Source organism: Agelaius tricolor, unplaced genomic scaffold (genome assembly GCF_023055355.1).
Source record: "Agelaius tricolor isolate 1412-34295 unplaced genomic scaffold, bAgeTri1.0.p SCAF_53, whole genome shotgun sequence".
Classification (NCBI taxonomy): domain Eukaryota; kingdom Metazoa; phylum Chordata; class Aves; order Passeriformes; family Icteridae; genus Agelaius; species Agelaius tricolor.
In genome coordinates this window covers 1,065,855-1,092,929 of record NW_027269313.1, presented here as the reverse complement: position 1 = coordinate 1,092,929, position 27,075 = coordinate 1,065,855, and the positions used below count along the sequence as shown (strand labels likewise).

The following is a 27,075-nucleotide window of genomic DNA, read 5'->3' as shown; positions in this document are numbered from 1 at the left end:
TTGAGAGATCCCAGGGGAATGCCCCATGGCCTCTCCCTTTATTTGAATAAAGTAAAAAGACTCCTCTGTCTCCTTTTTGGACAGAAACCTCTGGTGTTTACAGATTAATTTTCCTAGCAAAAGAAATGTTGGTGGGTGAGCTGACCAGTGCCTTGCCATCCTCAGTGGGAAAACTGAGGGGTAAGTTCTGGTGTTGAGTTTATGCCAGTGGGCACCACCAAGACGAATTTGGAGGTTTTTGTATGGATTGGAGGTATTTATATGGATTGGAGGTATTTGTATGGATTGGAGGTATTGGTATGGATTGGGGATATTGATAGGGATTGGAGGTATTTATATGCATTGGAGGTGCTGGTATGGACTAGAGATGTCAGTATGGATTGGAGGTACGGATGGTTTGGGGATATTGGTGTGGATTGGAGGTGCTGGTACAGCGATATCGGTATGAATTTACGAGACGTTTTCTCAGGGCGAGCGGAGCAGCGCAGCCCCCGCCCATCGCCGGGGCCGGTACTGGGGCTCGAACCCGCGGCGCGGGGGCTGCGGGCGGCCGCGCAGGCGCGCGCAGGCTCGGTGCGCGCCGGGCGGGGCGGGGCGCGCGGGCGCTCATCCCGCGGGAGCGGCGGCGCCGGGAGCGCGGCCCCGCTCCTCGCGGCCCCGCTCCGCCGGCCCGGCCGCGCCGAGCCGAGCCGAGCCGAGCCGCAGACATGGACGAGGAGCGGGTGAGTCCCCGCGGGGCAGGGGCTGCGGGCCGCACGGGAGGCCGGAGGGGCGTTTCCCCGGCGCTTCCCCGGCGCTTCCCCGGCGTTTTCCCGGCGCTTCCCGGCGCTCGGCCTGGGAAGAGGCGCGGTGCGGGAGGGCAGCGGCGCGGTGCGGGGATGCTGCTGGTGGTTGTGGGGGATCCCGAGTCCGCTTCCCTCTGGGTGTGGCTCCCTCCTTCTGGAGACATTATGGTGTGAGCCTGCTCTGCCGCAGGGATTGGGTTGATGTTTTCCAGCCCTGGCTGTTCCGCCGTTCTGGAATGACGTGCTGCAGCGGTTGTCGAGCTCTTTCATTCTGTGTATTCCTGTCATAAGTAATTATGGTGCGTGCGTAAGCCCTTCTGTGTGCCGTTGATGTCATCTAGTGTTGAAGGGAACTAATGCATAAAAGGGTTTTGTTGGGGATTGGTTTTTTTGGTTTTTTTTTTTTTTTTTCCGCTGTGGTTGCTGCCCTGTAATTCCTTCCTTCCATTTCTTGCCATCAGATCCCTCGGGGATCTCACTGAAAGGCAGAGATGCGCCCACCCAAGCGCTGGGGCTTTCCTGAACAGATATTGCTGTGCAGAAAGTTGTGGCTCAGCCTCTTGGCTTCCATTTCCTCAGTGCAGAAGGGCATCCTCTGTGTTCTGTGGATGCCGTGCTTTCCTCGCCTTGGGAACGGGTCTGTGTGTGTGTGGGCTGAGTAATTTGGTCCTGGTAATGAAATTGACAGATCTGAAATGTGGTGCTGATAATGAAATTGACAGATCTGAAATTTACTGTAAATTACAGAAATTCACAGTGGTTTTCTCTTGCGAAAGCCAAGCCCCAGCGCTGTAGGATTTACTGGGAAGTTACTGAGGAAATTAACTGTATCCCAGTCAGATACAGAGCTTGCTGTGAGTTCACAGCTGGCAGCCCAAACCTTCAGCAAATCCAGCTCCTCATCCCGAGCAAGCAACACCCTGAATCACAAAACACCGTAATTCCGTATAACTTACTTTACATAAATCGTATTTATGCTGATGTCTCTGAAGGTGTGCTTTGGAGTGTGAGATGTGATGAAATGCCATAAAAGCTGTGTTTCTGCTAGAAACTGTCAGTTTGGGTCTGTCTGCCTGCTCTGTGTGAGATTTGTCCCTCTGGGGGAAGCGTAAATGAGGAGTGCCCTGTTGTGTGTCCTCCAGGTGGATGTTTCTGAGTGGGGTCATTGATCATATTTGAATCCCAGAGGTTCTGAATGCAGCAGTAAAACTGCAGTGGATCTTGTGTTTTACAGTAGCTTCTCTGCCAAGAGTTAATTTGGTAATGTCACCTGTGCTGTATGAAATTCTTCAAACTCTGGCAGCCTCACTGTGTTGACAAGTGCAGGAGTTTAAATTAATGGAAGCTAAGTAAGCATGACCTCCTTGAAATTTGATCTGGATATGAAGGTTATAATGTCTTATGATTTTGTCCTAGAGCCAGGACTGTTTCAGAAGCTGTTCTGCCTGCAGTCAGCTCCTGAGCCATCAGTATGATCTTGGGCAACTTTGTAACTTGCTTCTAATGCAGCATTGCTGTGATTGTTGAATTTATCAAAGTTTAGTTTTTATGAGGTGCCTGTCTGTTTCGAGAGGTGCCATGTCGTGTTAGTTACTCACTTTGAAAGGTGGGTATTCTGTTTTTATCCACCTGGCAAGACTACAAACTACATGTTGTAGGGCTTCCTTTTATTTTTCCTATCCTTTTATACTCTTCATCCTTTGCTCATCCACGCTCTTGCTTTTCCAGTGGCATGTTTGGGTTGTTTTTCTTTTTTGCCCTAGCTAAGTGCATCAGATTCAGAGAGGAAAATTAGGACACAAAAGGGAAAAGCATCATGAGGCTCTCTGGCAGCAGCAAAAATTACCTCTGTAATAAACATTTCATAATGCTTTGAAAATCCATTTGAAACTGACCTCACATAGGGAGGTCAGAGAGAAAGCTCAAAGGAAATTGGTTGTAAGAGAATTCTCTGAAATACAGAATTGCAAATTCTGTGAAATGCATTCATCAGTGGGCAGTTGAATTAAATGTCCTTCAGTGCAGAAATAACAAGAAATTTTACTGGGCTTAGTGCTGTTGAAATTCTTCTATAAAATGATTAGAACCTAGGCCTCATCTGCTGCTTACATTGGAATTTTCTAGAAGCCTTTTTTCCATTAAATTAGATTGGCTTTTCATAAATTCCCCTTAAAGGAAGAAATGGAAATATTGGAGCATGTTTTTAATTTGGCATGTACGGTATGTCTGGAAGGAAGTCTATTTATTGCTTATTAGTGAAGAGAAAATTATGTTGGAAAATAGAGTAAGATAGTGGCTCCTAAAAGCTGCCTTTGTTGTTCTGGTGGCTTGTGCATTGGTGTTTTAGAAAAATTCTCTCTAGTGTAGTGGATGCTTTTAAAGAGCATTCAAACTCATTAAATTTTCACCAAACCTGGTTGAGTTTCGTAACAGAGAAATTGCTAGCTTACTTAAAAGGAGGCAATACCAACCCACATTTAGTCAGCTAACTGGAACTTTAGGTGAAAACCTTCTTTAACAGCTGGGTTGCAGTTGCTGCCGTGCGTTTGGCTGTGTGAAGGCCTTTTAAATGTTCCTCACATGTAGGTACTCCCCTTTAACCAGGACGTAGCTATAAAATCGAGCAGCACTGTTCAGCACTGCACACAAGAACACTTTTCCCCCATGTGCTGCGGCTGAGTAAGCCCTAAGATCCGCGCTGAAAGAGGATTGTGGGTTTTCCGCGTTCATCCAAATTGACAGTTGTGCTCATAGGATCTAAGGCTTATCTCCAGGCTATCTGGCCTGTGGAAACAATTGCCTCTGGTCAGTGGTGAATGCAGAAGCCGCTGGCTGGACAATGGCTATTCATCTGGCATTCTGATGCGTACAAAACTGCCTTCAAACAATGCTCAGTTTTCGCCAGGCTCGGAGCAGGCTCGGTAATGAAGTGGTCAAGATTTTCTGTGCCTCTGTTTTCTGTGAGAAGCCAAGGTCTTGTTTCTGTTCCTCCAGAGCCCAGACCTGAGTCACTGCTGTCTGTTCTGTTACCTCTGTGTGCAACACCATCCGACACCTGTGGTAAAAGCACTAAAATTTGTTAATTCTACTTGTGGTTTAACTTCCTGAGTATGGCACTATTAAACAGGCAGGGGCTGGAGGACCCATAAATATCTCATTGCAGATTTGTTGGCAACTGCCCGGGGAGGTGTCGGGGGAAAGAGGAAGGAGCACAGCTTAGGGCTAGTGGAGGAGTTCTTTAAATCTGGTGTAGTGTTGAGGTTCACTGTGGGTGCTGTGAAACAATAAAACATTTTTCTTGGTTTTAGCAAACGAATGTGGTCTGTGTAGGACATGGTCATTGAGAAACTGCTTCTGGGAGGGACTTTTGGTGGTCTGGCTGTTTCCAAGGTGTTATCTCCCTGTGCCTTGGTTTTCTAAATTTTATCAAGTAACAACATTAAGATGAGCATTTGAAACTCTGGATCAGCTGATTAATAATGTATTAATGAATACAATGTTTACTTGTCTTTTTAAAGTTAGATTTGCTTCTAAAACTTCTTATCAGCCAGCCTGAGTTAAACTACAGAAAATTCTTATTTAACTCCTCATGTTATCCTTTATTTTTGCTTACATATCCTGATATGCTTTAATGATACAACTTTACTTAAAATTCTTGAACAATACAACTTGACTTAATTTTATTACATACCAAGGATTGATGTGTTTTTGTCCAATTCTTAGACTATGTGACTAGCTGCTCAACAAAATTAGACTTGGTGGTCTTATTTAATTTAAAATAAGTTCTGATGTACTTTAATAGTTTTTCTGGCTTGGTATGTGTTTTGTAAGCTGAATCTACTGCTTTTTGAACCGCTGGAGTGCACATCACTGAAATAACCTTGGTTTTCTTTCCCTGCTATTAGTAAGCTTTTCTCTTTGAGGTCACTTTTAATTGGAATATAGAAATTACTCACCCAAAATACTTTCCCACTTGTAGAATAAGTTTACAAATCACTTTTACAGATTTATTCTGCGTGTAGAATAAACTGTCAGTGTGGTTATTTCACAGTAGCTTCTTTTGACACAAGGAGATCTCAGCTTTTCTTCTAGGTTTCCTTTTACCAGCTTTAAAAATTTTCTTTATTGGTTCTCTGTTTGGCTGCACAAGCACCAGTTTTGTCGTCTGGAGAAGCTGTGGTGCCAGTGAGTATTTTGGTGCAGGTCACTTATGTAGAAAAACATGTCAATCAGTGGGGTATCTTAAAGCAGGTTCTTGATTTCTCTCAGACTAACACCTGGAGATCTTTAATTTGGTGGAATGCTTCCTAGAGGTTTAATGTTCTTTCACTGAACTGGAAAAATGCCTTTTCTGATCCTGTCAGAACTGAATTTGCTGCAGCTGGAATGTCTGTGATGAATTTTCATCCATGTTTAAATGGTGATGATTTGAGAAAAAAAAATTGCAAGACGATTTTTTATGACTTCTCTCACTTGTTTTTTTGTAATTCTAGGAGACTCTGCAAAGGATTGTCAGTACTCTAGTGAACAAAAATGATGAAATTCACAACTTCATTGACATGCTGAACCATACAATATCAAATGTCCAGGTATTTTAAGGTTCATAGCTTGTATCTGAGAGGGGGGCACCTTTGCACTTTTGTTAGTCTCAAACTCTGTGTAGTGTCTAAGGGATGGGCTGTGACAATCCAGTTCAAAATACATCTTCATGTTGGAACTAGATAGAAAAACATTTTATTTTTTAAGTCTGTCTCTAGATGACAGGTGTGGTGGCCTTGCATTTTGTGTGAAGAGGCTTTGTAGAACCTCCTTTGTGTGGGAAAGATAATCTTTAATCTGATGCAAGATCTGAGTCCCCCATTAATGGGAAATAGTTTGTATTTTGAGATTTCTGCTCTGTTTGGCAGACTGGAAGATGATACTTGAGAGAAAGTTCTTTCTATTTTCACCAGTTTCAAATTGTTGGGCTCAAGTTTAGAGTTAGATTTTGTTAGATCATCTGCATGAGGATGAGGTTTAGGTTCCTTCAGCCTGTCAATCAGCCAAAAGTTGTTTCATCCTAAAGCTGAGTCAGGTTGGCTGCAGAAATGGAAATTATCCAGAAAATCTTTAAACTGCCTTCTTGAGTGCAGTTTTTAGCATTAAATGAAATATTTTTATTTGGAACTGGGCAACATCCTCCTTCCAAACATCTAGCAATCCATATACAATTGTGTGAGGAAAATCAAGGCTTTTGGCATGGAACAAAGTTGCCAAAGTGTGCTGGTTTTGTGCAAGTTAGGAGACTGTTAGATCATTCCTAATATTTTTTCCCTTTTTGATAAGCTGAGAAGCAGTCACAAGGTATCCAGTGGTCATGGCAAAACGTGTATAGGGAATTCTGTGACCTTCTGTTTCTTGGCATTATTTCCAGTGTAAACAGCATTTTCAATTCTCCTCTCAGGTAAACTCCTCTAATGCCATCAGTGAGCTGGATGAGGAGTTTGATGGTCTGTACTCGGTCCTACATGAGATGAAGGGGAGCATGGCCAACACTATTCAGCAAGAAGAAGCTCGTAAAATTCAAGCTCTGCAGGTAGATAAATAACTCCTTCTGAAAAAATTTTGCAGCTGCAAAGAAGCACGTTAAAGCTTCCTCTGTTCCTGTTATGCTATCCCCATTTGTTACACAGCAATATTGATTTTCAGGATTGTCTTGTGACAGTTCCAGAGCTGGTAAAGTCACCATCTTTTTCAAGGCTATTGCTACACAGTCATTCAATGATGAAGTGCAGTCCTGTAAATAGAAATTGTAGTGCACATGAATATAAGTGTTTATTTCTCTGCTTTCTGAAACCCTGAAGCTGGGGGAAAGAGGACATTGAAATTAAATCTGGCTTTTAAGTCAGACTTCAGCTTTCACCCCCTTGGAGTTGTGGGATGTGCCAAGTATCACTGTGCACTCGTCAAGCACAGTGAAGTGAGGGCATTGTCAGGGGCCTTGGTTATATAAGGGAATAAGTTGTCACAAATGCATAACAAATCTGTTAAATTCCTAGGACTGGTGCCTCACAAACTGCTGTTTTGGTGGGAATACATCACATTATTCTTTCTGTTTTTGCTCCAGGATCAGCTGAGCCAGTGCAGCCGTGCCCTGGAGAGCTCAGAAGAGCTGCTGGAACTTGCTGTGCAGTCGCTGGACATAAAGAACCCCGTGGAACTCTTAGAGGTAGAAAACATTGACTGGATGTGTGTGAGACAGGTGTTGACATCTGTCGCAATTTGAAATGTCCTTTGCATTACTCTCCTGGACACTGTAAACTTACCAGCTGTACTTAGAGTGAGGATAGACAGGCATATAAAAATACTGCTCTGCTGAAAAGCCAAGTTAAACATCATAGTCCTGAATTTTTATGCAATTTCTGATAAAACAAGTTGTTTTTTTTCTTGTTTAGGGTGACGGGAAGGGAATACAGTGCCTTCTCCTGGACAACTGTCATTGTTAAGCAAACTGGCACAATCACCCCAGAAAGGGAGGGTGAAATAACATGTATCTAACTGGAAGAATATACTTGCAAATTCAGGCAACAGTTCCCCATATCCACTGAATCAGTACAGTCCTGCTTGCTACAGTAATCCTGCTGGTAGCAGTGGGATCAGCCACGCCAAATCCAAGGCTCAATTACTTTTTTTTTCTCTGTACATTTTAACGGGAACAAGGACACAAATCAGTTTAAAAGAGTGAGGGGGAAAGCTGTCTTCCTGTGTCAGTTTTACCTTTGGCTGCATGTTTGTGTGCTGTCGTGCTTTCTGGGTGTTAGCTTTGATTTATTTGCCTCTAAGAGCACCAATTCCTAAACAGTGTTTTTCTTCAGCTGGAGCTGTCCTTCCTGCCTTGTAGCAAAACATTAATTTGGCTCTTGAACTCTGTGCAAAATGTAGCTTTGACTTTCTTGGAAGTTGTTCTATTTCAGATTTCTCTAATGCTTTTTTTTTTCTAATCAAACACACCAAGGAAAGCTGTCTGAACATTTGCTGGGGGAAAACCTCTTCAGATTTGGAGTCTGAAGATTAAGATACTGAAATCCAATTCAGTGAGCTCTAATATGTAGGATTTGATACTGGTATTACACTTGTGCACTTGGGGATGACATTTTAAGGTAATATTGCCTTGGCTATTAGGCAGCTAAATGTATTGCTCTCCTGATACGAGTAGCCAATGTTCCTGAAGGGGCATCTCAAGCCCTGACTCTTGTACATTCACAAATTTTCCCTAGATATTCCAGTAAATCAGTTCAGGAGCAACTAGCATAAGATTATTTTAATTTTTTTTCCCTATGTTATATTTTTGTGGCTTTATTCTTGGAGTTGATTTACCTGGAAGTCAAAAGAACATAAGTGGCAAATTGCAGGAGGATTCAGTGTTTAGGTAGGATGTGATCAGACACTGCTGGGCAGCTCCTGTGGGATGGGCTGATCCTGCTCTGCCAGTAGCCTGGAACAAAATAAAGTCAGTGAAGTTAAGCTGGAAGTGTCTTGCAGAAGATATTGAGTCCTGGCTATCTCATATTTTACAAGACATGGAGGTGAAACCCAGAGATTTTGTTGGGAAGTATCTCTGTTTTATGCCATGTAGGAAAATCAGTCAGTAATTCCTACAGTAACTTTGTTTTGAGGTAAAGCAAAGCTACACCTTAAGCTAAATTATTTCTAAACACTTGGTTTGGTTTTCTCCTGCTTCCCATTTTGGGAATATATAAGCAATTTTGTAGCAGGGACAGCCTGATTTCCTATTTATTTTTCTCAATGAGATTTGTATTTAGTGAAAAATTGGGAAGTTCTCTACTTTTTACTTCAAACTCAGGGAATCTGCCTGATGATTCTTGTCTCTTTGAAAGGGAAAATAATTCAGCTGAATGAGCAACTGGATCAAGGAGCAGTGTTGAAGTAAGGCTTCATCAGACACAACCAAGCCCTCACTACTTCAGCAATAATCTTTTGTCTTAGGTTTGCAGCTCCTTTTGGTGAAGGAGAGAGATTTTTGTCTTTCAACATACCCCTTGATATTTGTCTTTTAAATGTCATCACTTCTGCATCTGCTTCAGTCCTATTATTTGAGAAGAGCTACTTGCTGTTATTTTTGAATGCCGATATACAGAGAGAGTTTAATGATACTTTTCCAGCAACACTTTCTAGCTTTTGGAGCAAAAGTTAGACTAAGTCCTGTTTTTTCTTATTGCTCAGGGCATCCATCCAGGGTGTGTAGTTCAGCAAGTCAGGCATGGTTAATGCCACAAATAAGCACTTAGTTTCACAGAAAATACCATGGCAGTTAAATGTTAATGGCTTGGTTCTGTAGCTCTTTTAAAAAGCCATGGAGAGTAAATCTAACTGATTAAGAGAAATCTGAAAATACAAAGTCACACTCAGAAAGTTGCGTAATTTGGAATTGGTTTGGTGTGGTTCTGGAAATCAGTTTTTTTTCCCACCAGATGTTACAGTGTTGCTGTGCTAACCCATGCTATTAACATGCTTCACAGGGCAGTTTGTTTTGAGGAAAATGTTAAACTCATTTTGAACTTCAAATCTGAGCAATGCAGCAGAGATTGTTCTTGGCCTTCTTGCATGTTACTGCCATTGATACTTGCATGGAAATACTAACTTCTTTCTCTCTCTTCTCCCTGACATGCATCAAGGCTGCCAGACAGATCAAAGATAGGTACAGTACAAAATCTATCACTTTTGTGTCTTTGAATTAATCTTATCCTTGAAAATGCATTGACTGCAAAAGGGCCATAGTCAGCTTTAATCAAATTCATTGACTCTTTTCTTAGTGTTAGTTATCACAGCTTCTGAGAGGGAACAACAAACTTCCGTGCTGCTCATGTAGTATGGTTTTTCCTGGCTTTCTGTAACTTTAAATGAAAAGATATTTTTGATGCAGGGAAATGGAGCTCTGCCTCAGCCGCTGCTGCAATTATTGTATTTGAATATATATGTATATCATTAATTATTATTGTTAATAAACTTACTATTAATACCTCATGGCTGCAATTTAATGATGTTTCAAGCTGACTCTGCCCCTTTTAGTTGTGAGAGAATCTTGTTGGTTTTTTTGTTTTTCAAGTACTTAAAGACTTTTGCTAGCTAATTTTTCTTCAAAATGTAAAAAGTCTTGTAGCTGTTTAAATACTTCTGGTGACACTAGTACCATGAAATTATTTCTGGTAGCTTTTCTTTGAACAATTGTTTAAAAAGCAAAACTTGGCTGTTTCAAAATCAATACTAAGGCCATTTTCTTCACTTGGAAGAATGTTAACTCTATTCCAAGAGTATGACCTTTTGGTTCAGAAGAGCTTCTGTACATAATATTTTGAGATGTACATAATATTTTGAGAAGCAGCTCACAGGATGCTGTTGCCTTTTTGGACCAAATAGGTTGGCTTTCAATGTTCAGGGTTTTCACTGAAGGCTCCGATTTACTAAATTCTCTGAACTTTGGAGTAAAATGAGTAATTGTTAGAGTTTAATTTAATCTTTGCTTTTCCAGAGGTAAAGATATAGTATCCTTAAGAGATCAGAGGGAGAGTGGATAGTGTCAGTGATGGGACTCTTTAGTATTTTTTGTCAGTAATAAGTATCCTCTTCTGGTTTCTTGAAATTATCCTGAAATTTGAAATTATCACCACATCTTTTGGGGTTCTCTGTCCAAGACTGGTGTTTGAGCAGAAGTTAAAAAGTTGTCTGAAGCCCACTGTTCCCTGGTGTTCTCTTGCTGCTAATGAGAGGATTATTCTTCCTTAAGAGGAGATTTTCTCTACCCATCTGGCTGAGCACTGATGTGCTAGGCAGCCCATGCTGAATTTCAGAGCGTGAGCTTTTTCTTGGGAAATCAATTGAATTGTCCTTCGTGATGTTCAGCTCAGTCTCATAATTGTCTCATACCCCAAAACTCCTGACTTGCATATATCTTTGATATTAAACTTGACATTTCCTCTTCCTTCCACACTACCAGATTTTTTGTCTTTCAGTGTTCTTTGATGTATCTGTGGTTAGCATACAACCTCTCTTACATACTGGTGGAGTGCAGGAAGGAATATGTATTAGTTGTTCTAAAGGTGCCACACATCAGTGGGTGTAAAATGGATTCAGGTCTTGGCAGTTGACTTTTGTGACATATATATTACTTTGTAGTTGAGTCTTTTTTTTAAAGGAGGGGCTGGGATCTCTCTGCTGTCTGAATCAATGTTACTCAAAATCTGCTTCATGGCTTGGTATCTTCAGAGTTAGAAAATTACATGAGTCTTGTTTTTTATTGGGATTTTTTGGTAGTGTAGTTGGAGTACAAAAATGTCTTGGGAGCATTCATAATAGTATTCAGCTAAGATTTCAGGAGTGAAAATGAGAGCTGTGCTTCACAGAATCCCAGGATGGGTCAGGTTGGAAGGGACCACAGTGGGTCATCTCCCCTAATGTCCCTGCTCCAGCAGGGTGACCCCAGAGCACGTGGCACAGGGCTGTGTCCAGGTTCTGGAATATTTCCAGTGAAGAGAAACTCCACAGCCTCTCTTGCAGTCTGTTCAGGGCTTGGTCACTGCCCAGGGAAGGAGTTCTGCCTCATGTCCAGGTGGACCTTCCTGGGATCTGTCCCTGCCCACTCCTCTTGTCCCATTGTCCCTACAGAGCAGAGCCTGGGCCCTGCTCTGTCCCTCCCTGCAGACAGGGACACCCAGGGCTGAGGCCCCTCTCAGCTGGGGCTCCTCTCCAGGCTGAGCAGCCCCAGCTCCCCCAGCCTTTCCTGGTGAGGGAGATGCCCCAGGCCCTTCCTCACCCCCACAGCCTTGGCTGGCCCCTCTCCAGGAGCTCTGTGTCCCTCCTGTCCTGAGGATCCAGAGTTCTGGAGGCCCTCCAGAGGTGCCTCCAGAGGGGCAGAGGGGCAGGATCCCTCCCTGACCTGCTGGCAATGCCCTCCCAAGGGCACTCCAGGATCCCCTTGGCCTCCTTGTCCCCAGGACACTCTGCTGGCTCAGGGACAGCTCTTTGTCCCCCAGGACCTGCAGAGCTGGTTGTGCTGGTGCTGGGGGTTATTCCTGCCCAGCTGCAGGACCCTGCATTTCCTTTGTTGAATTAAGGTCCTTCAGTGTTTAGTATATATTGTAAAATTGGTCTGGTGCTTGCATGTTCTAATTCACAGCTTGAAAAATCTCTTAATCCCCTGATAAGGTAATAGATAGATACAGTATCATCATCATCATCTTGTTTAGAAATGCATAAACATGATCCTGAGTCTTCACTACTTCAAACTTTTCATACTTGCTGGATTTACGTCAAGTGATGTGAATTTTGTTTTATTTCTTATCCAGGTTTTTTTGTCACTAGTTGAGAGTTTTAAACTCATCTCTAGTCATCTCCTTGGTACTTATTTGCTTAGTAATATGGAACAGCTGGTAGCTCACACCATTATTCTGAGCCAGTCACATTAGCAAAACTTTCTATTTTGAGTGTGCTAAATGGTAAACAATTATGTGTTAGAAAAATGTTCTAACCTTTGATCGGTGGTTTGACGTCAGTGATACAGATTGTCTGCTGTTTTGGAAAATGGGATGTAGGACTTGACAATGGGAAATACATTTTGCTAATGCTGCTTTCTTGGCTTCAGCGTCACAGTGGCTTCAGCATTCCGCCTCTCTCTGAAACCAAAAGTCAGTGACAGTATGACTCATATGATGGTGGACTTTGCCTTGGAAAAGAGGATGCTACAAGCTGTGAAGTTTTTGCCAGGTAAAAACCATATCCAGTGAGTTTATTTTGTTGCTACAGCTTGCAACAGCTTGCTACATTTAAACCAACCAAACAAAAGAAAATTGCACCTCTTGCACCCTAATTAGCAAAATTTTCAGAGTAGCTAAACTCTGAAAATTGCACCTCTCGCACCCTAATTAGCAAATTTTTCAGAGTACCTAAATTCATTCTTATTCATTGTGTGTTAAATTGGATACCTTGAGGATGACAGTTTCCTAGTTTTATTGTGTTAATTTCTACACAAGGCACCCTTTTGGAAAACAGCTTTGGTTTCAGAAGTGAGAGTGAGTCTTCTGGACCATGTTTTTTCATGAGCTGTCAGTTCCTCTGTACTCTGTGAAGTTACCTGAGGTTTCTTAGGACTGTCCATGCCAGCTTGATTCTGAGTGACACCCCAAAGTCCTGTTCATGTGCAGGAGTGTTACGTGTGAAACTGTAAATTTACACATTGCTTACAGGAGGGGTGACATAGTCTGAAATACAGGTGAGGGACAGTCCACTATACAGTGATACTTCCATATTACAAATTGTGTATTAATCCATCTGTTCCTGTTTGATAGCAAACTTGGGTGCATTAGACCAGTGTGTATCTTTCATGCCTTTTTAATCCTATTGCTTTCCAATTTAAAACACTTTGCCCTTGGCTGTTACTGAGAATATATTGACAAGAGCACTGCTGGCAGAGATGTAAAGTTGTTTCGTCTCTAGGTCACTAATCCAAATCTGTTAAGGACTTGGCAGCATCAGTTTTCATTTCTGCCCCATGTGTTGCAGATACAGTATGTGGTAGCAGGTGTAGTAAATGACCAGTGTTATTCCTAGTGGTCATCTGGCAGTGTCCAGGCAGAAATTCACCTTCTAGTCTTGGACTCTGCGTGTCAATCACTGTCCTGGATTTCACAATGGATGTGTTTAACAGCACTGGGAGTGCAAAGATCTAACAGCATGTGTGAGAAAAGTTTTGCATCTATATAAAGGTATTATTTAGTGTGACTTTTATACATTTTTCCTTGTTAAATATATAGGAATTTGAAATAGGCCTCTGATTTGTTAACAGGAAAATTGACTGGATATCAGTCTTGCTTTTTCTACTGTAGTGCTGTGCTTCCAAATTACTCAGACACCAAAAGTTCAAAATGAAAACAATAAAACTTCTTTTTCATTTCCTGCAGCAAAAGTCTTCCTTGCATGTCCTTTAGACTCTACAAATAGTATGTAAATGCCTTATTTTTCAAAACTTTTTTTCCACAGACTTAAGTCCTCTTTGATTTCATGGAAGTAGAATTCTGTTGCCTATAAACAAAACTGCAGTCTTTAGTGGACCTTAGGAACTATTTCCCCCTCCTTTCAAGGCAAAGGGGTGAAAAGAAAGGAAAACTGGGTAACTGAAGAGAAACTAGTGCAAAATATTAGTGTCTGTAGTGATGAAAATAATTATAGGTGATGCTGTGTGAGGGGTGCAGCTGAACTTACCTTCCACAGACATAGAAGCAGAAGTTTGCTTCTTGGTGTTCTTCCTGTAGGTTCATATTTTTAAATCCACTCTACTCTAGCCTTCTCTTTTTCAAACTGACCTGTGTGCTTGTCCTTCTGCAGTCCCTAAAGCTCCAGAGATAGATGTAGCAGCTTGTCTGGTTGCTGACAACTGCATAACCATATCGTGGAGAATGCCTGAGGAGGACAGCAGAATTGATCATTTTGTGCTGGAGTATAGGAAGACCAACTTTGATGGGCTCCCTCGACTAAAAGGGGAGCAGCATTGGGAGCTGGTTGACTACATTAAAGCTACTCAGTACACCTTATCAGGTAAAGGTTTTTTATACTTGAAACCCAAGAATACTGATATAACTCTTTATGCTTGTAAGTTTTGCAAAATGCCCATTTTTCTGCATGTAATGAAGCTGCCATTATAGCACATCAGTCACGGGTGCTTTGTACAATAACAGTTCTGTCTTTTATTTTGACTCTGAGGTTCTATCAAAAGTTGTGTGTTAAATGAAGTTCACACTAGCATTCAGGCATGTTTTTTGCAGATTGAGATAAATGAAAGGCAGCTACATGGGGGTAGATCTTAGTCTTGTAGGAGTCATCAGTAATGAACACAACTTCAAGTTTGTAAACATTTGCTTTGTAGGTCTGAGATTTGATACAAAATACATGAACCTTAGAGTACAGGCTTGCAACAAAGCTGTGGCAGGTGAATACTCCGACCCCGTGACTCTGGAAACCAAAGGTAAAGTTTGAGAAACTCCTGAACCTTATCTGTGGTGAAAATCCTGCACTTAAACTTCTTTGCCTTCATACATGAACCTGTTATGCTCAGTTTGCTTCTGCATGAGCCCTGCTGAAACACTTCCTAAGTGGAAGGAGAAACAACTGTAAAGGATTAAGAAGCTTATTGGCACAGAGCTGCCCTTTTGGCATCCAGACCCTGAAAAAAATGGGGCAGTTAGTGTCACTTTCTCCAAAAGCTTGGCATTGGTTGCTTTGAACCGTGGAGTGACAGTCCCATGTGCTGCTGCATGATGCCAACATACAGCAAGAAGAAGGATGAATGTTGTGGGTGACTCTTTGGGCATCTAAACAGTTGGTGTGATTATCCTGTTATTAGTGCAGACAGGATTCTGTAAATAGAAGTTGCTGGAAAGGGTTTTCTTGACTTTGTAGCTGCAGTTTCTCTTCACTGTCAATATTTAAAAAGCTGGCAGCTTCCAATTGCCTAAGGTGTACAGTCGTGATGTTAGTTGATCTGAGAATTGTTAGAGTGGCTTCCTAACATTCTGTGAATAAACTGAAAGAGAAATTTCTTGGAAGGGATGTTTTGTGACAGAACACAAATCTTGGCTATTAAGGTGAGAGAGTGATCCTGAGGTTTGATTTACATCCAGGCCTGGTATAAAGGGCAAAATGACTGGTATAAACTATATAATATATACAAGTATAAATTCTCTTCCTTTTGAATGTTATTTTGTAAGAATAAAACTGTATAGAATTTGAATGAGCTGATGGGCATCCTGGTAACTTTTCTATAATTATTTTAATACTCTTAAGCAACAGTCATTGTCAGAGACATAGTGTCTGTTTAATAGCCACATAATTCCCTAGTCCAGTACCAGAAAAGTAATTCTGGTTTTGATTGTCCAGGCAGTTACCATGCTTCCCATATTATTTTCATTATTCCTGGGTGAGCACTTAGGTCACTTTCTTTAATAATCAACCCAGAGAAAATCAATTTCCTTGTCCATATGCTTAACCTGTCTGTTGTTTACACTTGTGCATTTTGGAGCTCTTAAAAATCTCAAATATATGTTCTTTCAGGGTCAAACTGTAATATCTGATGACATCAGGATGTTTATATAACAGTCTGTAAATATATTTAGGAAATTCAGTCTGTTGTATTAGTTTTTTTGATTCCAAGTGTCAGACTGGAATCAAATTTTCATTATGCTCAATAAAACTCTGGGACAATTTTACTACTGCTTCTATCATTTCTCTGAATAACCATTATACCATTTCACTGTTTTCTCTTTTGTCTTGACCAGCATTTGTCTTCAGTTTGGACAGTACTTCATCTCATCTGAACCTGAAAGTTGAAGACACCTACGTTGAATGGGATCCTACTGGAGGCAAAGGCCAAGAAAAAATAAAAGGGAAGGAAAATAAAAACAGGTAATAACTCTGTTTGTAAGTTTCTGGCATATCTCATCTGGCAGTTAAAGGAAGGAGGGCAGGGGTGAATTATAGAACTTGGGGACAGTGGGACATGAGAGGAATTTTCATTCAGAAATGTTTCTCTGGAAGAAATTTTAATTTTTTTATTTCCCTTCCTCTGCCACACTGATGCAGAGGCTAGAATTGTGTCATAATTGTTAAATAATATTTCTTTATTTTAAAAATGCATTTGTTAGGGTATCATTCAGTGTACTGAGCTAAGGTGTAGTTGTGATGGACTGACCTTGGCTACTCACCAGCTCACTCACCTCCTCTATGGCTTCTTCTTCTCCTGGTACCGAAACTTTGCCACATAAGGCCAGGGCAGTAGATAAGGTAAATGTGAACAGGCAGCTGATGTAATTCTGTGTTTACTAGTGTTGCAGGTCAATTCTGTCAATAGACAGCATTTCTACTATAAAAAAATAAGGGAAGAGCTGACTGCCTTGCCTTTTTGAGAAAGAGGAAGTTAAATAAAACTGGTACTGTATATAGGTGATGTCTGAATTTATCTCAAACTCTCATTGGAGGAGGGAAAAAGTGCCAATAAAACAAAAGAGACAGCAAAAGGTAACGGATAATGAAACATAACTATTGTGGATGTGGCAGCTCTAAACATACTGATTTCATCCAGGAAGAGCACTTAACTTCAGCAGAGTGCTTGGTAGGTTTGTTAGATGTCTGCTGTTCTGAGTCATTGGATAAACACTGTTGGAAGAATGTTTAACTCTGCCTATTGTGGCTGAGCCTTGAATATTTCCAAGGATGAAGAATATGTGGATGTGGAATGTTTTAACTTCCTAGCCCTCTGTTCCAGGCCACTTTTATGGGAGGGGAGGAATATCCTGGTACCTGACTGGAATCCCCTGTGGTGCAGTGACTCCCAGGTGCTTCTCAGCCATCTGACCCCTGTGAGGACAGCCTGGCTTGATCTTCTCTGCTCTCCTTCCTGCTAACCTCATTAAAGACAGCAACTGGTTCTTGTCTTCCTCAGGCAGAGCAATCCCCATTGTCTTTCTGTGCCCCAGACCTTAACTGTGGTGTTGGCTCTCCACAGACTTGCTCTGCTATGTCAGGGTGTAAATTTGAGGACCCCAGACCTGGACACAGGTGCCAAAAGGACAGGAGAAGTCACTTGCCTTGGGCTCCTGGTCACTGTGCTGGGGCTACAGGCTGGGTGTGGCTGTCCACCTCTGCCAGGACGGCACAGGGCACTGTTGTTCTCAGCTTCTACTTCCCAAACTCTCAGTGGCTTTTCTGCAGAGTTCTTCCCTTGGGTGTCCCCCAGCCTGTCCTGCTGTGTGGATTTCCCTCACCTGGAGGGCTGTGAGTCTGGTGTTCAGCTGGGTCTGTGCAGAGCCCACATCCCCACTCCCAGTCTGTGCCTCACCTCTTGGGCTTTGGGAATGCTCTGTGGGATTGGGTCCACAGAAATGGCTACTCCCTCAGGCACGGTTCATTTCCATAGTCACATAGTTTGAGATAATTTATGAACAAATATATTCTCCACAGGCATATATTGCCCAAAGTGTGATAGAGTAACTTCTATTTGCATTTTAAAACTGGGGGATAATTTACTGTAGTGATAGAACAGTTCTTTAATGACTACTTATTTCTGTCGACAGTGGCCAGAATCCTCTGCTGAAGAGCAATAGAAGGTGATAATGTACCTCTTATTCCTAGGATCTAGCACCTAGTTTTGTTGGGAATCTGTGCTACTTTCCTTTGCTTGATGTCATGAGAAACAAATCTAATAGCCTTTATCAGTAACAGTGCACATGTGCATTTAGAAGTTATTTTGCAGTTTAATTTGGATTCATAGAGATGATATATTCTCCAGTGACTGGAAGAGAGTCTTTCTGGAAGGATTCCATCCTAATGTGTATGAAACTTGATTTGCAATGGCTGGAAGGGCATCGTGTATTTTAATGTTGATCCAAAGATCCCTGTTACTTAGAGCCATATTGATGCTTTCTTAACCCTTTGGCAAATTTTTTACAAATATGATAAAGATCTCCTTTCTGAGAACTTTAAAATATTTTTGGTGCTTATTTCTGAACCTCAGAAACCTCTTTGCTTCTGAACTTCTGCTGTAGGTGTTACTAGACATCAGAGGGTAAGAAGTAAGTGTTTTTACATGTTTGAAGAGGGTGAAGCATATGTTAGAAGCTTCATGGCCGTTCCAATTGCAGAACCAAGAGTCTGACTAAGAAATCTTTTTTTGTTGAGATGTAAAGTAAGGTAAAATATTCTATTCTTTGTGCAGTTGTGTTTTTTCTGGTTTCACATATTTTCAATGTTTTTTTTAGTAAAATACCTTTTTAAGAAATTGCTTTTCCTGTTTTTGATATCTTGCTTTCTTTTGCTGGTTTAGAAGTTGTGGGACCAAAAGAAATGCCCAGGATCCTAATTTCTTACAGGTTTTAGTCCCCTGTTATTAATCTATCAGGTGGATCTATCTCTGATTTGAAATCAGAAGTAAAGCAAAGCTTTTGTAAAAAGCAAAATAAGCTCTTGAAGTAATTCAGTTTCAATTGTTCTACTACACAAATTATAGCAATTTGTGCTAAATTAAGTTTAAAAAAATGTCTTGGAGATGCTCCTACCTGCTCAGCTCAGGGAATTTTACACCTTGGTCTCTCTTTGTAGCTATCAGTAGAGAACTCCCCCAGTTCTTGTCTCTGCTTTGCTAGAAGGACATGGTCACATGTTCAATTTTGCATCTCTGAGCTTGTTTAGCAGGGGATTTAGATGAGCTTGGTTCTTGTAGGAGGCTTTTATTCCCACCTGAAAACATCTGTGGGATGTCTGCGTTAGAAGGGAAATTTGGAGCTGGCTCCATGGGAGGTGGGGGAAAAAATTGTAGTATAGTTACTTTAAACAAAAAATGTGCAGTTTTGAAGAGTTGAGAATATGCAATGGCAACAAAATTCTTAATTATCTTTCATTTATTGGACCATAAAAAAGCCTCTCAATTTCTGATCTCCTTTCTTGACCTTTCTTCTCCAGAAGAGAATGCATGTTGATTGGAGTATATTCTGAAATGGGTGAGGAAGTTTGGATTAATTGCAGTACTGCAGGCAACAATTCTAAACCATGAGACAAGAATATCTGGCCACTGAATATTGGAAGAAATGTGTCAGTTACTGGCTAATAAAGACTGTGCTCTACTGAAAAACAGGCACAAAACTGAATTTGTGCTATGAAATTTGCTGCCTTCCATCGGAAGGGAGATGTAAGCACTGTGGAGGAAAAAAAGCCTGAGCAACTGGTTTTTTGCAGCTTTTATGTCAAATGGTCAATGTAATTTTCTGAACTGATAAAGGCTATTAAATTTTGAGAGGACAAAGCACATGCAGTGGCCATTTACAGACTTGAGCAAAGTAAATGATACCAAGAAGCTTTTAATGCTTTCTTAACCTTGTGAAAATTCTCACAAAGTGCCTCCATTTTTCTGATTGTGATTCTCTAAATGGCCACATTGCTACATTGCTTTCTGCATAGCCCATTTGTACTAGGTCTAATAGAAAATTTTCAGCAGCATTTGTTGGGAATGTGAGTGGATAATATCTGATGCCCATGAAGCAGGTTGGAATCTGCAGAGTGCCTGCCTCTGAAATTATGCTTTAATTCTTGGCTTTGCTATTTTTTTCATGCTATCACTTGCTAACTTTTTCCTTTGGTAAGTAAACTGCAGCATCCCCCATATTTACAAAATCCAAAAGCACTTGATGTGGTGCACCTGTACAATGTACACTAAACCCCTTTGTGTATCTCTTGTGAGCAGTTTGGAATCATAGTTGTCTTCTGTTACATGCTAAATAGTGATGCTCAAGTAAACAGCTTTTTCATCACTGATTTTTTTGTAGGCTTCTGTAAATGGAATAAAAAAACTTGGTCAGGAGCTAGATTTTAGCATACCTACATCTGGCAGCTTAGTATCCCTTAGCTTTTGATTCCCATGTGACTTTATTTTTGTGGTGATAGTAGGAAAAAGGGACGTGGTTTTTGAGAATAAGGAATGAATTGGAAAGAAAACAAGCTGAACTTCACTGTATTAATGGACGTAAAAGTAGCAAGTAGCTTTAGCAAATAGTAGCTGAAGGAGCAGCTGGAGAGAAAACTCTTCTGTAGGTGATATTTCTTCCAAGGCCAATGTGTGATAGTCTCCAGAGGATGAGAAATTAAAAATTACTTCTCAAGTGTATTTCAGAGACTGACTTTGTACTTTTTGGGGTTTTTTGTCAATGAAATTAAACTATAAAACTGTACAGCTATTTCTAAGAAGTTAGAATTCTTTGCTACTGATTCCTTTTAAAGTAGTAAGCAGATGTGATTCTCTGTCTGCTGAGGAATATTGCAAATAGCCCTCACTCAGTTTAATGGTTAAATTATTGGTAATTATTTCTGAGGGCCTAACCGAGGTTAAAAAAAGTTTGAAAACCTCATTAGGTTAAAATAATTCTTTTATACAACTGATTACTCATTAGAATATTCTCCATCTTAAAGTGTTTCATTCAAACCATGTGCCACACATCTGCTTTTCCCCCCCTCTGTTTCCATTCTCAGCTGCCTCTGAACTTGTTCTTTTACAACATTCTGTATGTTTTCTTCTGTCACCTCTTCCCTCTCAGCTGTTGTGCATGCATGCTGTTAGAGGCATCAACTAATGTGTCCTTTCTAGAGTGTTTTTGTGTGTGTCTCTTGCACCTGATGGGCTCAGGGACACCTGAGTGTGCACTTCTGTGGCCGTGCCCAGGTTTTGAGTGGTTGATCTCTCCTTCAGAAGCAACACGGCATCTCCCAAGAGATCTACTAACAGCCCAAGGGCCTCGGCGAGGGGCAGCCGGGATCGCTTTGCTGGTGAATCCTACACAGTGCTGGGTGAGCTGAGCTTGTTTGCTCTGTTAGGAAAGGGCAGATCAGGCAAGAATCAGAGGGAAAGTTTGTTATTGTTTAAGGCTGTGTACTCAACGTTGTCCTGCCTGGAGCAGTTCGTCCATGTAACACCAGAATTTTGTGTTTTCAGCTCTGCTTTGTATTACAAAGCTCTTAGTGACTGGCATGCATGGCTTTTAAACATAAATTGGTGTTAAATGTTTCTCATTGTAATGAGTGTAGCTAAATGCACTCTTATTATTCTGTTTTATATTTCTATTCTATTGTACAGTTTTCTTGTTCCTTATGGTTCAGATTTCTTTGCCTTAAAACGAAATAGAGAAGACATCACTGGTGCCTGTTAGGAAGGCAGCACTGTAAGGTACACTCAGTTGTAATTAATTACACTGAGTTGTAATTAAATGTATTTCTGTTGTTAGGAGACACTGCTGTTGAAAGTGGACAGCATTACTGGGAAGTGAGAGCCCAGAAGGACTGCAAATCCTACAGCGTGGGAGTAACATACAGAAACCCGGGGAAGTTTGACCAGCTGGGAAAGACTAATTCCAGCTGGTGCATCCATATCAACAACTGGCTGCAAACCACCTTCTCAGCAAAGCATAACAATAAAGCAAAGACTCTAGATATACCTGTCCCAGACAGAATAGGAGTGTACTGTGACTTTGATGGAGGTAAATTTCTCCTTAGGAGATTTAGTAAAAAGAGTTAGTTACTATTTCTGTTGAGCTGGAGCAGTCCTGAGAGGAAGGCTGAGGAAGTGCATTACTTTCAGACTGATCCAGTCTTTCGTGACAACACAGGCCCTAAGTGCTTGTCATGCCAAATGACAGAGTTGTCTGTGTGACAGAGCTACTGAAATTCAGTGAAAATAGTGAATTTTCACTCTTGAGGGCTGCACTTAGTGTGTCCTGGAAAAGAATCAATTTTTTGGTACAAGTTAAACAGCAACTGCATCTTGATCTACCTTTAAGCTGAATTTCAACTTGTTCTCTGTATTTCTCTCTCCCTTAGGTCAGCTTTCATTTTATAATGCAAGCTCAAAGGCATTGCTACACACCTTCAGAGCAAAGTTTACCCAACCATTGCTACCAGGCTTCATGGTCAGTATCTATAAAATCTTGCAATTTCTAGCACTGAATTCAGTTTTAATTGTTTGTTTTTGTTTTTGTTTTGTTTTGTTTTGTTTTTTTTTTTAAGAAGGAAACTCCAAACACTTTGTTTGGCTGACTAGTAATTTTTAAAAGTGTTTAACTGTTCTCTTTTAGATTTTGTGTATGCTTACAGTGGCACCCTAGCAGGACTCTGCACCTGGATGTCTCAGCTGTGTAAACAGAAGTCATTAAATTTGTGTGTATGAAATTAACAGCACATTGCAGTGGCTGATGAGTCCACTACAATAACTGATCTGAATTGATGGAGTCCAGGATGCTCTGAGCCATCAGAGCAGGTGTCATGGGACAAAACAGCTCCTGATGCTTTCCAGTGGGAAATAAAGTCTCCACCTTTCACATCTTTAAAAGCTCAATAGGATTTTCTTGCCAGTCAGTTCAGTGCCCTGCACAACCTTTTTTGTCGCCCTAAGATAATAGGCAGCAACTTCCTGAAGTGTTGAAGGCTCAAACCTTGCCCAAAACACACAGTGGAAAGATTAGTTACTATTAGTTTTCCTTTAATTATTTAAGTAATTAGTTAAGCTAATTTGGGAGGCCTCAGCTGTGTTGTAAGGTGCCATCAAGTGCATCGTGCTTTGGGAGCAGGGTGTGTAGGCCTGGGATTTTAACAGGTCTAGATTTTTTCATGGCTGTTTATTTGCCTTGCTGATCCTTTTCAGCACAGGGGGAAAAGAACAGCTTCAGAACCACTGGGATACATGTGTTAGCCATTCCTTAGCACAGCAAAGGATGACTCATGTAAATTCAGTTCCCAAGTCATCTGGGGAAGCTGTTGCTTGCCAAAATTCAGGCTGTCCTTCTGCACCTCACATAGTCAGCCCCTCAGAGTGACAACAGCCTTACTGACTGAACAGGACCAGTGAAAATGACAAACTACTTAATTACAGCTCTCAAGCTTATTTATAATAATGAAAATACAGCATTCTTTCATGTGCAGAATAGAAGTTGCTGACACCTGTGCCCCTGAAGCTTCTTAATTTTTTTTTCTTGTAATATGTTTATGCTGGCATAATTATAGCATGACATGACAAAAATAAGCACTGCTTCAAGGCACTGGAGCATAGTGAGAGTTGCTTTTCATTGTCACTTTATTTGCTGCTGGCACATTTGCCTTCAAAGAATTTTTCTAGTTAGGAGCAAGTGATTTGAGTGCTAGGTCTTTGTTATAAACTTAGTTATGAATCACAACATGTGAAGTATCTTAGACTTCATGAACTTAAAAATCAGCTTGTCTGTGATTGGAATATTTTACAGAGGGCTGTGACAGAGGACACGCAGCTGTATTTGTGCTAGTTAATTGTGGGATGGGAGGAGAGAGAGGTGTTTGGTCCATAATGCAGATTTTTTTCTTTTCCCCCCTAGATCTGGTGTGGTGGGCTCACAGTGATGACTGGATTGCAGGTGCCAAGTGCTGTGAAAACTCTTCAGAAGAGCGAAAATGGATTGGGTGGTTCAACAAGCAGCCTAAATAATGTTGCCTAGTAATGTCTGTTTAAAATTTCTCTTGCTGAATGTTTCTGTTTCTCTGTGTAGCTATTACTCACAGAAGCTTGTGAGCATTGGATTTTACTGGGTTTGCTACCCTCTGCCGTTTAGGGCCCAGGTACTGATAGTGCAAAGGTTTTGGGGCTAAAGTGTTAGGAACCAGTATTGGGAATTGAGAAAAATGTCAGAAAGCTGAACTGTTGCCTATTAAAAAAAAAAAAGAAAAAAGCCAAGAGCTATTACTATCTACTTTTCTAATACTGTATTCAAGCATTTTGTTACAGCCTGGAATATTAATTTTGTTATAAATAGTATTCGTCTATGAAGAATATAGCAAATACAATTTTTTAGCTCTCCTAATGCAAATTACTTAACTATGTATTTAATTATTACTAGGCTTCCCATTAGAATTTGTGATTTCTGAGATGCATTTTGAAAACAGACTGATTTGCTGGCCTAGCCTGGCAAAATACCACAGCAGCATGGTTTCAGAAGGATATTACAAGAATGTCTGGGCCTGGTATGAAGAGACAGTAAGAGCAGGCTGTGATTATTCCCCCTAGTGGTATAAAATCTTCCTATTTTCCATGGGTAACTCCTTTTTAAACCCATGTGTATTGATATTGGCGCCTGTTTGTCACCATTACATTAATTGCATTCTAATTACATTAGAAAATTACGTAGAGATGTTCCACTGCCTTGACCCCCATTTGCAAGCCTAGTAAAACAGTAGTCAAATGATTCATAGTAATGGGAGAGCTAAAAAAAGAAAAAAAAATCATGTTATATTCTTCGTGGAAAAATCCCAGCTTGTCAGTGGGAATTACTAGATTATTACAGGCTTTTTTAATCTGCTTTTTTCCCTCTAATCAAGCCGAGGAGCCTATAAATAGTTTTCAGGTACATTCTTGAATCAGGTGTTTCCTAATGAAGATTGTTTTCTGGTATCACCTGAAAACTGCTATAAATTCACGGTCCATAATGATTTGGCTCATTTGCTGCTAGGCCAATATATTTTCCTTCAGTATATCCTTTAGCCCATAGAACCATAAACATCTAATCGTGTTAAACCTCAATATTACCAATGGCTCCTTTCTGTCCATCACAATTTCTCAAGAGAAGGAGAAATTCCTTGAGACACCTTCTAATAAACTGGCTATGATGTTCAGTGAAAAAGTTAAAAATTAGCAAGGAAATGTAATTACCTGTTCTGGAAAGTGTTATTTTTCTTGAGGAATCATGAAGTTGACAGGTTGGCTGAGCCCTAAATGTTTATTTTGTATCGGGAACTTGAGCATATATTAATTATTTGCATTGTGAACTTGTAATCTCTTTTTGCAGAGGAAAGTACAAACTAGTTCTCCCAGTTTAAGTGTACCTTCTTCTGCGTGTTCTGTTGCTTGGGCTTTGGGACAAAGATACTCAGAAGTGATGTGGTTCTTGGTCAACAGTGTTTGAATCTGCTTCACACATTTATCTGCAGATGTTATTGTTATGCAAGTACTCTGTGTAAAACCTTTTCTCTCTCCATTTTACTGCAATGGACACCTGACTAGGAGTTCTTGGGGATAAATGCTACAAACTCAGTTTTGCAGCCAGTTCTAGTCCGGGGATATGGTGCCCCAGGCACCAGGACAGACTGGCACCTCCTCATCACCATTCATCCTCATCACTTGTTTTGATCATAGGTGTTCAGCTGCAGTTCCTCTTAAATTTCCCTCTGTGGAAAGAAAGGGGATGTTTACAAACAGCTAATGTGTTGTGAGAACCATGAGTATTATTCAGCCCTCCACAAAACCATTCAAATTATGCAGTTGGTTTTTTTTGTTTGTTTTTTTTTCCTCATTTTAGCAAGTTGTAGTGTAACCTGCAAAGTGAATTTGATATGCGCCAATGTAAAAATGTAATTTTCCTTTAACAGTTAGTTTAGAGGATAGCTTGGAAGTGTTTCATACTGTGACTTGTGACTTGCAAGTTTGGGTTTAATTCATGTCCTAGGTGAACCTTAACATGTGGCATTTTACCCTTAAAAAGATGGATTTGTTATATAATAGTTTGCACAGATGTCAAATTTTTGCTGCTAACATTTAGTCCAGTTGTCTTTTGTAAATGGGGATATGAAGAATTGCCTTAAGCACTTTAGATATTTTTTTTTTTAGACTGTTTTTTTCCGAACTAGTGTCTCTCCAGCACCCATCATCATAGGAAGATGAGCGACACCATACTGCTCCCAGTGATGCTTTTTGTTGCAGCTGGTGCAGGGTTTGTGCTTGCAGCTGGACAGGGATGCCTGGAGCCTGTGGAATTACCTTTTCCTTTGGGAATCCACTTTTGGGGATTTGGAGAGGGGTGGCTCTTCAGCAGTAGATCAGATTTTTTTGAAGGTCTGTAGTTCAATCCACCAGGCTTATTTACTCTGGAGCCAATACTGCATGGTGGCAAAACAGGAGTTTTCTGCTCTATGACCAAAAGGAGATGCTTAATTTTTTTCTTTTTTTCTTTCTTTTTAAGTACTTTCTGCTGGTATTCAGAAGTTATTTTAACTCTGAAAGCCTGACTTTTGAGAAACTGAAGGTTTTCCTTGAGGTATTAATACATCAGATGAGCATAGCTGCCATTGTCCCGTGGAGAACTAAGAACTGTGTTAACTGCAGCTAGGGATGTCAGTGTTAGACAGGATGATTAAAAAAAAAAAAAAAACCAAAACCAAAAAAAAAAAAAAAAAAAAAACAAACAAAAAAACCACCATCTGGGGATATAAATGCTTCTGCAAATACCAAACAGGCAGGGCAGAGGTGGCAGGTTCATTTTTCAGAAATGCAGGAAAAGCAGAGTCGAAGCAGCTTATTTGTACACAAAAATGGGATTTTTTTGTACGAATCCCGTTTCCTCACCCCTCCCACGTTTCAGATGGAGACTGGGGCAGCCACCTGGGAGAGTGTTGGGCCTGTCCGTGTTTTTATTTTGAGGCGTGCGGGGTGTTGGATGGACACTGACCGTGACTTGTGTTGTTGTCGTGCCCCAGCGTCGCTATCTTTGGATGTCCTGCGGCAGGGCCAGCTTGCCCTTGGCTTTCCCTCGGGGCAGATCCCGATGATCCCTGGGGCCGCTCCGCGGGCTCCCAGTCCGGATCCCCCCGCCATGGAGGGGAGTGGGAAGCAGGGGCGGGTGCCGTCCGTGTGTGACGCGATGTTTTGTACTAATACAGAAATCTGCAAACCCGTGTGTGTCTCTCTGTCGTT

At 41.0% G+C, this 27,075-nt stretch overlaps 1 protein-coding gene across 9 annotated transcripts; it reads left to right on the top strand.

Moving 5' to 3' along the window:
- On the top strand, positions 1-27,054 carry FSD1L (fibronectin type III and SPRY domain containing 1 like). 9 transcript variants are annotated; one of them, XM_071455735.1, is made up of 14 exons: positions 1-180; positions 5,279-5,374; positions 6,229-6,360; positions 6,892-6,993; positions 9,461-9,483; positions 12,424-12,545; positions 14,163-14,372; positions 14,701-14,799; positions 16,109-16,235; positions 17,903-17,935; positions 21,064-21,161; positions 21,596-21,847; positions 22,188-22,276; positions 23,711-27,054. In XM_071455735.1, exons 2-14 carry the CDS (start codon positions 5,345-5,347, stop codon positions 23,828-23,830), a joined length of 1,437 nt encoding a protein of 478 aa, XP_071311836.1. In that variant the 5' UTR covers positions 1-180; positions 5,279-5,344; the 3' UTR covers positions 23,831-27,054. The 9 variants fall into 9 exon arrangements, with proteins under 9 accessions (XP_071311836.1, XP_071311833.1, XP_071311832.1 ...); XM_071455728.1 differs by lacking the exon at positions 1-180 and adding an exon at positions 561-722 and having other exon boundaries at positions 21,067-21,161; XM_071455727.1 differs by lacking the exon at positions 1-180 and adding an exon at positions 561-722.
- Positions 27,055-27,075: the final 21 nt, after the last annotated feature.

Excerpts from the sequence above, each read along its gene's own strand:
- FSD1L (XM_071455727.1), top strand. Across the intron at positions 9,484-12,423 it reads GCCAGACAGATCAAAGATAG|CGTCACAGTGGCTTCAGCAT; the intron begins GTACAGTACAAA and ends TCTTGGCTTCAG. Across the intron at positions 17,936-21,063 it reads CTGCTGAAGAGCAATAGAAG|AAGCAACACGGCATCTCCCA; the intron begins GTGATAATGTAC and ends TCTCTCCTTCAG.